We start from the raw sequence: 12,927 nt of genomic DNA, 5'->3' as shown, positions 1-12,927 counted from the left end.
GTAACATGTATTTGTTCAACCCTCTTACCAACACACGACTCAATCTCCCTTCATTGCCTAAACGGAGATACTTTGGCAATTATTTCGTAAATAGAGCAGCCATATTCAAGGATGGTGTTGATGATGATAATGCGGCTGCTTCTAATTTACTAGTGGTTCTAATTTATGGTAATTCCATTTCATGTACTGTCACCTTTGCCAAGCCAGGTGACACCCAATGGACCGAGTTTTTCTCTAGAAGAGCCCCTATAATAGATGTTCTATATCGCGTTGTTGATGGAAATGCCAGACTTTTATTTTTGGAATCAAGATGGTAACCTTGCACATTGTCACTTTAACCTTGGTGGTCAAGAATCTCAACCTCCTACTAAGAGGTTAACTTGGTATGACTCTAAGCTCGAGCTCCTACACGAACAATTTTGGATTAAATATTCTGATCAATATAACTACAATGCATATCTTGTTAATTCTGGTGAGGATCTTCTAATGGTTTCGAGGATACTTGAGTTGGATCAACGCATATACGACCCAGACAATACTATTGGTAATTATAGAATGGTGTATTTTAGGGTCTATAAGTTTCTCTTTGATGCCAACCAATGGGAGGAGCTAGAAGATTTGCAAGATGTTGCACTTTTTGTAGGTAACAATGAAACTATGTCAGTTTGTGCAACTCACGCAGGTTGTCAACCCAATAGAATTGGAGGACATGATATGGGTGTCTTTCAAATCAAGGATAAAACTATTTAACCTTTTAATGTCCAAATTAATGGTCTTTCACGCTCTTCCTACTGTTCTCCGTTATGGTTTAGTCCTGCACTTTAAACAACGTCATGTAAAAAGAAATTTTCTATATATCTTTATAATTTTTTTTTTTAAAATCTGGTAATTGATATATCTTTATAGATTAGTAATACTCTTGTGAAATCTAGATTGTATGCTATTAACTTGCCAAGTCTTCATTTTTTTTGTTCTCTGAAAGTTATGCTACTACGTATTAGGTATTTAGGTGATGCGAATGCAATACTCCATGAACAAATGTAGCATTTTTGAGCTGTACTTGTGACTAAAAATGCTGAAATAGACTTTTTTTATTTTAATATTACTAATTTAACTAGATTAAAATTTGTTCGATGATAATTGATAAATTTTGAAAAAGAACATATTAGACGATGCTTTTTGGTTTGTCATAATTAAAATGAAATATAGTTTTCAAAAGAAAAACGATTACATTTTTTTTTTTTTTTGGGGGAAAGAAAAATGATTACATGATCGTTTTTTATTTTCTGTTATTTATTTTTTAAACAAAAAACCAAAAATAGGAAACTAAAAAAAAATTGTTTTTACTTTTGTATTGTCAATTTTCAATTATCATGATTTTAATAAGTTTGACCAATTTTGTATTCATAATATCACATGTATCATAAGGTTTTGAAAAACAAAAAACCCAAAAATCGAAAACTACAACAATATCAAACAAACCCTTAGCTTCTAGTAATTCATGATATATTTTACTGCGAAGGTATCATCGTGAAGGAAAATTAATGCTATTTTGTAACGCAAAAAAAAAAAAAAAAAAAAAAAAAATCTTAATGTAAGGGTACGTGGAATAGCTTTGGTTCTTTAATTTTATTTATTTTTTAATTTTTTAAAAATATATGATATACTTCATCTGTTTTTTTTTTTTTTAATAACTTGCAACACGCCTTTTTATCACGTTAGTTGTGAAGTGATTTGAAAAGTTAAAATGACGAATTTTAAATCATAACAATTTAACACTTTCATCTTACTGGTAGAAAAATTATATTAATTAATTTGTTTGTTTAGCTAATCTAATATCATCCCTAAAGTGTGTGCCGAATTTGTGTGCTGCAAGTAAAAAAAAAACGGAAAAAGTATTTCATCAAATGAGTACTCCGTAAAAAAGAAAAAAGTAATCAAACTAATTAGATAGAATCGTCATAATTTTTAAAATCGACAATAAAAAAAAAACACACAAACCACTTTTTGATTTCTTGTTTTTTTTCCTTTTTTTTTTTTTTTTTTTACTTTTTAAGGTAAAAAATATAATTCTCTATTTATTTTTCACGGAGGCAAATCGAGGCATTTCTTAACAGGAAAAATGACATTTATGATTTTTTTTTTTTTTTTTTTTTTGCCAATTTTGTGCTCAATTGGACTCGTAAGGGCCAAAATGACCCAAAATCTTAACTGAACATTTTTTTTACATTCAAAAAGAATGACGAGCGACACACAAAACGAGATATTTTACAATATTTTTTTCAATTTCGAGCTCAATTTGGACCCTGGTGACTAAAATGACCCTCAAAGTCAAAACCTTAATTGGACAATTTTTGGCACATAAATTGAGACAATGGGTGTTAATTAAAAAAAAGGGGTAGTTTAGTCTTTCCTTAATCAGTTAACTTAAACTGGTGTTATTTGCTAGTTATTAACAGTGTCAGTCATTGCTAGTAAGAAACATAAACCACAAGTGTATCACTAGGAAGACAAAAAGTTAATAATGTGCAAATGGGAAAAGTGAATTCTAAAGTGGTAGCAATGGAAATCTCTGAGAGTCTGCTAATTGTGTTATAGTTAGCTCTTCGGGTTATGTGTTGTTAAGCCCAATTTAGTTTGTATATATACACTCTTCTCTACAGTAATACAAACCACGGAAAATTAATTCCTAGCATGGTATCGAAACCTCTAGAATTTTAAAACCCTAAAACCTAAAACCTAAAACTCTAAACTCTACAAAAAAAAATTTCTCTGATCGTGATGAGTGAAGACGGCAAAATATATCTGTCATCTCCTTTCTACCTTGGCGCCGAAGATCAACCAGGGAACTTGATCACTCACGTGGTCTTGAACAGTGAAAACTACCTTGCTTGGTCCCGAGCAATTACTCTGTCCTTGAAATCAAGGCAGAAATATGGGTTTGTTGATGGCACAATCTCCAAACCGAGTGAGAAGAAGAAGATGCTTGACTGGGAAACGGTTAATTCAATGTTGGTGTCATAGATATTGCGAGCCATTGATGCTAAACTTGCGGCATCTATACCTTATTTTAACGAAGCAAAGAAGCTTTGGGACTATTTGGAGAAGAGGTTTTGTGCAGCTAGCGGACCTCGTCTTCAACAATTGCGAACTCCAATCACTAATTGCAAACAAACGAAGACTATGACGATTGAGGATTATTTTTAACACTTTGATGGGTTTATTTGATGATCTTAATCGTCTCAAGCCCCCTCATGGCTGTGAATGTGGACTTTGTGCTTGCAATGTTGCGGCAAAGTACGAAATTGATCGAGAGGAAGAAAAATTGCACCAATTTTTAATTGGCATTGATGATGATAAGTATGCTGCCGTGGGAACTAATTTATTGTCGCAGCAACCTCCGGCAACATTGGACCGTGCATATCAAGCTTTCCTTCAAGAGGAACGTTCTCGTGATATTGCTAATGGAAAAGCGCAAAAGGAGAAAGATGACGTTCATATTTTTGCTCTGCCGAATGATTGGTGGTCTAATTCTTCAGCGCATCGCATTGATAAGTCGAAGTTGTCTTGCTCTCATTGTAAACGCACTGGCCATGATAATTCTGGGTGTTTTGTGCTTCATGGTTATCCTCCGTGGTGGCTGGAGAAGTACGGCAAGAAGGGGGGGTCTTCGTCTGCAGGTCAGTCTCCTGCTCATCAGCCCATGTCTGCTGCCCCTGCTGCACGTACTCCTGCTGCTCCTACTACCCCTGCTCCATGGTGCGTGCTCATGCCGTAGGCAGCACCATAGGCACTGCCGATGTACCCTCAACCTCTCAGCAAGACAACGGTGGTGGTATTTTTTCTTCATCTGAATTTCAGCCCGAGCATGTTCGTATCCTCTTAAACATGATCAATATATCATCATCAGCAGGATAAGATGATTGGTGAGTACTTCTCTCTTTCTTGGATTATCGACGCGGGAGCCTCCCATCATGTGACTGGAGACGACTCGTGTCTTGTTGATCGATGTACAGCCCGTACCACCATACCCTGTTGGTCTTCCAGATGGTGCTCAGGCCGTGGCTACGAAAGAAGGCAGTGTGGTGTTGGCTGATGGAATAATACTTCGCCATGTTTTATTTGTTCCTAAACTAAAATGCAATTTAATATCGATGTCTAATTTAATTGACGATTCACATTGTTATGTCCGATTCACTAACTCTTTATGTGCGATACAGGACCAACTCTCGGGGAGCCTGATTGGAGGAGGTGAACGAATAGATGGACTCTACTATGTCCGGCAACTTCCTACAGGTTGTACGGTATCGATTCCGAAACTTTCTGCATTTGAGCTATGGCATCGTCGTATGGGGCATCCGTCAGACAGAGTAGTCAAGTTAGTTCCTGCTAATATTGCTAATTCTGGTAGAAAAAAATTGAATAAAGCTTGTGATATTTGTCCTCAAGCTAAACAATCTCGTGATCATTTTCCTAATAGTCATAATAGAGCTACTCGTATTTTTGAGATGATACATTATGATCTTTGGGGGTCGTATAAGACTCCTTCTACTTGTGGTGCACACTATTTTTTGACACTAGTGGATGATTTTTCTAGAGGAGTTTAGTTTTATTTGTTGAATGACAAAACTGAAGTGTATTATGCTTTTTGTTCATTTTTTGCAATGATGAAATGTCAATTTGAGGTGACTGTCAAATGTGTGCGTAGTGACAATGGTACAGAATTTAAATGTATGCTTCCGTACTTTAATGAACATGGCATTCTTTTGCAAACTTCTTGTGTTGGCACCCCTCAACAAAACGGTCGTGTTGAGTGCAAGCATCAACAAATTTTAAATGTAGGTCGTGCCTTAATGTTTCAAGGCAATCTTCCGATTGGTTTTTGGGGCGAATGTGTTCTTGGTGCGGTTTATTTAATTAATCGCACTCCTTCTCGTTTGTTGGGAAATAAGACACCTTATGATATGTTGTTTGGTAAAGAACCAAATTTTGATGAATTGAGGGTGTTTGGTTCTCTTTGCTTTGCTCATAACCAAAGGGCAAAGGGTGACAAATTTTCACCTCGTAGTCAGAAATGTATGTTTGTGGGATACCCTCATGGAAAAAAAGGTTGGAAATTATATGATCTAGTAACGTGGGACATCTTTGTGTCTCGAGATGTCAAGTTCTTTAAAAAATGAGTTTCCGTTTAAAAATGCTCAAGATTCGAGTGTCTCTCCTACTTTTTCTTCTACTACGCCTGATGACCGTGAGTTTCCTATGGATGAGGATTTTCTGGATGATTTAGAAAATGTGTTGCACGTGGGGGAGGTTGCGCTTGTTCCTGCTACCCCGGACAGTGATGTCCGCACCCCTGCCGCGGAGTACAGTCCCGCCCGCGCCTCCCCTGCATCTTCTACTGCTTCTACTACCGAGAGCAGTCCATGCCACACCCAGCCTGTTGGGACAAGCTCTAACCGCAGCCAATCTACGGCTGCTGCTGCTACACACCACCATGAGTTTTCGGATGGTGAGTTGGGGTCCTCTACTCTTGCTCTTGAACGAGGTCAGCGTGATAGACATCCACCGGGTTGGCACAAAGACTATGTCGCACATACTGTATCTATTCCAAGTCCATCTACTAGTTCATCGACCCCTCCTTGCTCCTCAGGTACTCCCTATCCTATAGCACATTTTGTGAATTGTGATAAATTCTCTATGCGACACCGTATATTTATTGCAGCTGTAGATGCGAAGGTTAAGCCTCATAATTTCAACAAAGCTACGAAGAGTGAGGGTTGGAGAGAGGCAATGCGAAAAGAAATCTCCACATTAGAGGATAATGAGACTTGGGTGATTGAGGTATTACCTCCGGGGAAGAAAGCTCTCGGATGCAAATGGGTTTATAAAATAAAACTCAATTCTGATGGTACGGTGGAACGCTTAAAGGCACGTCTCATTATTTTTGGCAATCATCAGGTCGAAGGTATTGATAATAACGAAACATCTGCTCCCGTAGCAAAAATGGTCATAGTTCGGGCATTCCTAACCGTAGCAGCTGCAAAAAATTGGAAACTGCATCAGATGGATGTTCATAATGCTTTTCTCCATGGTGATCTTGATGAGGAGGTATACATGAGGCCACCTCCCGAGTTTCATGGTTCGCAACATGGCTTGGTATGTCGCTTAAAGAAATCTTTGTATGGTCTTCGACAAGCACCCCGTTGTTGGTTTGCTAAATTGGTCGGCTCTCTAAAAAGGTACGGCTTTCTGCAATCGTACCCTGATTATTCTTTATTTACTTTGAATCATGGGCCTGTTCATCTAAGTGTTCTCGTTTATGTTGATGATTTAATCATTTCCGGGAATGATTCTTCTGCAATTTCTGCATTTAAGTCATATTTGAGTGACTGCTTTCATATGAAAGATTTGGGTGTTTTGAAGTATTTTCTTGGTATTGAGGTTGCACGGAGTCCCGAAGGCATTTTTTTATGTCAACGGAAGTATACTCTTGATATTATTGCAGAATCTGGTTTGTTAGGGGCGCGACCGGTCGGTTCTCTTATTGAGCAGAACCATACTCTGGCAAAATCAAAGTCACCTCTTATTGATGACCCCGAGATGTATCAGCTACTTGTGGGTCAATTGATTTATCTATCTTTCACTAGACCTGATTTGGCTTATAATGTTCATATATTGTCGCAATTCATGCACCAACCTCGATAGGATCATTAGGATGCCGCTCTATGTACAGTTCGCTATCTGAAAGGTTCTCCAGGTCAGGGAATACTTTTGAGATTCGTTAGTGTTTCTTGGTGGTTCTCCGATTTCTTGGAAAACCAAGAAACAACATATAGTCTCTAAATCGTCTGCAGAGGCAGAATTTCGTTCAATGTCGGCAATTACTTCAAAGTTGAAATGGTTAAAGGAGCTTCTTGAAAGTTTGGGAGTCTCGCATCCGCGTGCGATGAGCTTGTTTTGTGATAGTCAATCAGCATTGTATATTGCGCAGAATCCGGTCTTTCATGAGCGCACTAAGCATATTGAGGTTGATAGTCATTATGTTAGGGACGCAATTCAAGAAGGGGTCATTAGTCCGTTGTATGTGAAGACAACGGATCAACTGGCGGATATTTTTACTAAGGCCTTAAGTATACACCAATTCTCGTATCTGCTTGGCAAGTTGGGCATTTGTGATCCCCATGCTCCAACTTGAGGGGGGTGTTAGGCCGTATATTTATTTAGTCTGCTAATTGTGTTATGTATAGTTAGCTCTTCGGGCTATGTGTTGTTAAGCCCAATTTAGTTTGTATATATATACTCTTCTCTACAGTAATACAAACCACGGAAAATTAATTCCTAGCACTCTACCTGACTACCTCTGCTCCTCCTAACACAGCTATCTGGTCTAACCTCTGGAATGCTCAAGTTCCCCCAAAAAATTAAGCATTTTGGGTGGAGAGTCCTACAAAGAGCCATTCCTGTGCGACATAATCTGAAAAAAAGAGGCATTGGTGATGATGATGTTTGCCCGATGTGTGGTGAAGACACTAAAACAATTAAATACACTATGCTACTCTGCAATGCTGCTAAGGCTATCTGGTACCTCTTCCCCTTAAAATTGCAATTTTCAATCTTTCTCTTCGTGGTGTATGTCTATGGGAAGGGTTATTAAGGAGAAGCTTTGGTGGAATATTTTTTGGAGTACTCTTTAGGGTACATGGTTGAGAAGGAACGCATGGTGCTTGATAAAAAAGAGGTTCAGGTTGAGGATGTTATTTGAAGACCTGTCAATGACTTCTACAAACTGAATACTGATGCTGCAATTTTCAAGAATTAATATGTTGCATTGGGTGGAATTGGGATGTCTTGCTCTCTACTTGTCACAAGGTGAATGGATGCGGCTGAAGCTATGGTTGCCAAACATAGCCTTGGGGTTGCTCTTGAAGCTGGTCTCAACAAGCTCACTCTTGAATCTGATAATTTGAAGTTGTTCAGCACTTGAAGAGCATAAAACGACACAACTCCTACGTTGGTCAAACTGTAAACAACATCCTTCACCTTGCTAAGGCTTGCTCTTTTATTGCTTTCTCTCATATTGGTAGAGAAGGAAATAGTGTTGCTCATATTTAGCTCACATAAGGAAGAATTTTGTAGAGATGCGTGTATGGCTTGAAGAAGCCCTTTCTGATGTAAACGCTGCACTTGTTGTTGATCTTGCTATTGATTAATAAAATGTGAGCATTTCGCGTCAAAAAAAAAATAAAGTTAATGACTTTTGACACCTTTGTCCGCAGAATTCATGACTTTGAAAATAAGTCCCCAATTAAATTTAAAGGTTATGAGACCCAAGAACTAATAGTTGAAATTCATTATTATATTGTCGATTTCGATTTCTAAGAAATTGGGATGGAAACATATAGACAAACACAATTCAGTAGTATTAATAATCTCTTCTAATTTTGACTTAACATGAGCATTAAAAATAAAACATCAGGAAAAAATTTATCAACATTTAATGTCAATGAAAATTTAGAAATTGAATACAATAATATTACATTTACCAATGTTTTACTCGATTAAATTTCTAATTAGTAGATTAATAACCCCTAGTCTAGGATATTGTCATATTGCAAATTTCAATATCGGATAGAGAAAATAATATGTAATCATGATCATATTCGCTGGCACCAATTATTGCGCTTATTATGTATGATATCTTAATCATTATTGGTAATAATCTTCACCAAATCACTGATTCACCCCACCACAAACAATAATCATCTCCCAAAGTACCATCCACCAACCACTCGTCTCCTTAAAATACCATTCACCATTGAAAAACTCCTTCCCCCCCCCCCCCCCGACTATCATGGTCTGGGTCTAAGTATTTTGACACTTGGATTCATGTGGTGCATTCTCATCTACTGACAACAAAATTGCTAATCGGGTGCGAAAAGAGATTGTGAGCATGTAGCATCACAAGCAAGACGCAAGTTTGATAGGTGCCCTTGTATATTGACAACAAGAGCAGGGCCTAGGGTCCAGCAAGGCTTGTGAGTTGTGACGAACGATCAAATTGAGGCGGGAATAAACAGATCCAATAGCAAAATTTATCTATTTTCTATTTTACGATGCTTACATGTGGCGACACAATATTTATAATGAACTACAACAGCACAAAAAAGTATTAAAGCAAATAAGCAACAATGAGTAGAGGGCAAGTGGATAATAAAATTCAACCCCTCCTTCCCATCAATCCATGTACACTGCAACGTACCGTAATTATAAAATGGTCAAAGTTCTGGTAAGTTTTTCTTTTTCTTTATTTTTCTTTTTTTTGCGCAACATTATGTTCAAAATTTATACATTGAGTAGTTATTATTTGCTTTGTGAATGTGTTTATTCATGAATTTTGTGCTTGTATGGCTTAGCTTAACAACAACAACAACAACAACTAGGTCTTAGTCCCAAAATGATTTGGGATTGGCTAACAAAAACTGTTTGAAAAGAGCATAGCAAGATGGAATTTGTTTGAAAAGGAGTATAGTAAGGTAGACCATTGGATAAAGGATAAGGGAAAAACTATACATTCAAAATGAAATTTAAGATAATTTCACAAGGGGTGAAAGGGGTAAAAAGGAGAAGAAAAGAATCTAATGGAAAAGGATGGAGAAAATAAGTAGATTTGCAAAAACACGAGTTGAATATTACCAAATAAAATTAAATAAATACTTCGTAAAAAGCCATCATTATACTTTTCTCAATTCCCAAAACACTCAAATCACTCTTAATCACCTTCTTCCAATCTTTCTAAGGTCTTTCCCTACCCCTCTGATGGGCGTTAGAATGGTCGCACATTCCACACTCATTTAAACACATTTATAAGCAAACATCTCACAAACCAAGTACAATGATAAGTAAGAGTTCGGTCCATAAGGAACGGGATATAATCGCTAAAGATCTTAATACGCAAGCTAGTTCGAAGACTTATGTTGATTGGGGGTTCGACAAGTAGACAAACAAACTATTGTTCTAAATCAAGTGATTAAAAGCACTAGGGAATGAGATCCACTCAACCATGGCAATTAAGCATATTGGGAGTAAAAGAGACAAGAGATAGCAAGGACTATATGTAAGACCAACCTCATGCAATTAGGAAAACAACTCACACTCCCAAACTTAGATCCCTCATTATTTTAGCAATAGGAGATACGTAATCAAATTGCAATAAGTAATGACATACTTAATCTACATTTCCATGTCAAACTAAGCATAACATGCCATCAAGCTCCAAATTCAAGGGTAGCTAATCCTATCATGAAGAACTAACAAGCAATCTCATACAATCAATATAATCACAAATCAAACATCAATACTTCTCCCAAGTTTACTTAATTAATCATTAGGTTGAGCTTCACCCAACTCACAATTCATTGTGAGTAACATTCAAAGTTCCAAGTTGGTGTTCTAAGTAATTCTAAAATTGGGGAAAAGTGATTCACTATGGATAAAACTAACATGCAACAACAATTTATCAAGACTAAGAGAGATTCAAATGACTTGCAATAACAAAATAAAACCAGAAAATAAATAGTGACAAGTGAAAGAAATTACTATTGAAGCTTCAAATGTTGAATAAATGTTGAAAATCTGAGAATGAACCTTGAAGTTTTCTTCTACAATTATTAGATATTTGAGAGTTTCCAAACTAAATCATCCACTAATTAAATGAACTAAGGTACTAACTAAGAGGAAGTTTTTCTTTCTAAAACTATTCTACTCCGCTAATTCCCCTCTCTCAAAAACGATCTAAAAAAGGAACTTAAATAGTCCGTATAAAGTCAGCTGAGAACTTGAAAAGGTCCGACCGAACTCTGGGTAGGTTCGGTCGGACTCTGGGTAGGTTCGGTCGAACTCTGGGTAGGTTTGGTCGAACCTCCCTGATCCTTGTTTGGTCGAACTTTTGAGGTTCGACCCCTCCTGCAAAATTTCTGAAAACTAGTTTGAAACTGCCTCCTTTGCACCTTAGAGGTTCGGTCAAACTTTTCAAAAGTTTGACCACACCTTGGTTCGACCGAACCTTTCAGAGGTTCGGCCACACCTCCTCTTGCACTTCCTCTTCTTGCTTCCTCTCCTTCCCTTTTGCTCCTCTTGCCTTTGTCCATGCCTCCATACTTGGCCAAGGGGCCTCCCACCGTGATTAGGACCGCCATGGAACCTACAAAAGATAGCAAAAATCACGAGAGCAAGGGGATGATAAAATAATGCATAAAGATTATCAAAACAAGCGCAAATAAGCATACTTTTCATCAACACATAAAGAAGCCATAAGAGGAAAAATGAGATAGAAAAACCTAAGAAAAATATGAGGAAAGAGACCTAAACACTACCCCTAAGAGTGACATAAATGTCACTCATCACCCTCGCAATCCCAACACTTTGCCTCTCTTTAAATTTTCTTACCGACGCCTCACTTGGTCTCCTTTTCATATGGCCAAAATACCTTAGGCGATTCTCCCTCACCTTTTATTCCTAAATGATACCCATAATTTCTTCCTACTAATCTAACCAATCCTTTCTTGTATGGCCATCACATATCCATCGCAACATATGCATCTAAATCACATTCATCATATGCATGCAACAGTGCTTCACAACCCAATATTTCTTTACCATATAATGATGCAGGCATAATGTCGTTCAATAGAATTTACCCTTCAATCTATGAGGCATATCGGGATCACATAAAAACACTGTCGCACTCTTCCACTTCAACCAATATGCTTTGATCCTATATTCCTGTGCGCTACATCTCCATTTAATTCTCCATCGCTTAAGATAATAAATCCGATATATCAGAAGACTTCGGAAGCTTGTACAGTCCTTCCATCTAAGGTGATCATCCTTGTTTCTCACCCCACTAAACTACATTCTAAATATTGTCTTACTTTTGCTCACCTTCACAGCCACGAGATTCCAAAGTCCATTTCCATATTTCCAACCTATTTTTCATGTCTTCTTTCATCTCATCAATCGACACAACATCATCAGCAAAAATCATGCCCCATGGTATATCATCTTGAATTGATCTCATCAATTCCTCCATGACTGTAGAAAAAAGAAAAAAGAGCTAGATGTAGAAAATGATGAGCTCCAAATATAATAGGGAAATCTTTAGTTTTCCTAACAATGGTCCATACACTTTGCACTAGCTCTCTCATACATGTACTTAATCATGTCAATGTATTTTTGCGAATTGTCTCTTTGTTAAACATTAACAAGTACTCATATAACAACAGTAGTCCGCACACTTGATGAACTCCTATTGTAATAGAGAACTATTAAGTCTTCCCAGCAGTAGTCCGCACACTTGCGTTAGCTCACGCATACATGTCCTTAATGATGTCAATGTATATCCACAAAATGTCTTTCTTTATTAAAGCTTAAGTACTCTACAATATAACAACACTAGATTTTTCTCTTTTTTTTTTTTCCTTATCATTCCAACACTAGAATGTACGGTGCTAATGCATGGTATTTATCACGAGATTCAATAATTATTAGGGAAGTTTAATGGGATAGGTGATTATTAATAATGTTAATGGAGTAAATTGGTTTAGGGTTTTTTTTAAGGGAGTGCACGATATTTTACAAACCCGTCTATAGAGTATGAACTATACACAAAATACACGAGTTTGTGTAATCGTTTTCAAACAAGCTCCAAAACTTGTTTATGCACGATTTGTTAATCTAACAAAGAAAAATAAAATCCAAACAATAATGAGTCACTACTCACTAGTCATACATCTTTATAGCATTTAAACTATTACTACATCAAATTAAACATCTCGCATTAGTAAAAGAACAATAAGTATTCTCTACCTTCAAAAACTCAATGTAGAATTCTTTTCAATACCTATTCCTAAACCCAACCTGGAAACCTCT

General features: G+C 37.0%; 1 protein-coding gene across 1 annotated transcript; it reads left to right on the top strand.

Annotated features, from left to right (window-relative positions):
• The first annotated feature begins 3,214 nt into the window (after positions 1–3,214).
• LOC110712251 lies at positions 3,215–4,607 on the top strand. Its single transcript, XM_021890713.1, has 3 exons — positions 3,215–3,763; positions 4,017–4,115; positions 4,221–4,607. Exons 1-3 carry the CDS (start codon positions 3,215–3,217, stop codon positions 4,605–4,607), a joined length of 1,035 nt encoding a protein of 344 aa, XP_021746405.1.
• The last annotated feature ends 8,320 nt before the right edge of the window (positions 4,608–12,927 follow it).

Source organism: Chenopodium quinoa, unplaced genomic scaffold, assembly GCF_001683475.1.
Source record: "Chenopodium quinoa cultivar QQ74 unplaced genomic scaffold, ASM168347v1, whole genome shotgun sequence".
Classification (NCBI taxonomy): domain Eukaryota; kingdom Viridiplantae; phylum Streptophyta; class Magnoliopsida; order Caryophyllales; family Amaranthaceae; genus Chenopodium; species Chenopodium quinoa.
The sequence above is the reverse complement of the archived record's forward strand: the minus strand, read 5'-3'. Positions and strand labels throughout refer to the sequence as shown.

What these genes read in the sequence shown, in the direction of transcription:
- LOC110712251 (XM_021890713.1), top strand. Translation starts at nt 3,215, where the DNA reads ATGGGTTTATTTGATGATCTTAATCGTCTCAAGCCCCCTCATGGCTGT. An exon ending in CTACCCCTGCTCCATGGTGC is followed by an intron (nt 3,764 to 4,016) that starts GTGCTCATGCCG and finishes ATCGATGTACAG; the next exon opens with CCCGTACCACCATACCCTGT. An exon ending in ATGGAATAATACTTCGCCAT is followed by an intron (nt 4,116 to 4,220) that starts GTTTTATTTGTT and finishes TGTGCGATACAG; the next exon opens with GACCAACTCTCGGGGAGCCT.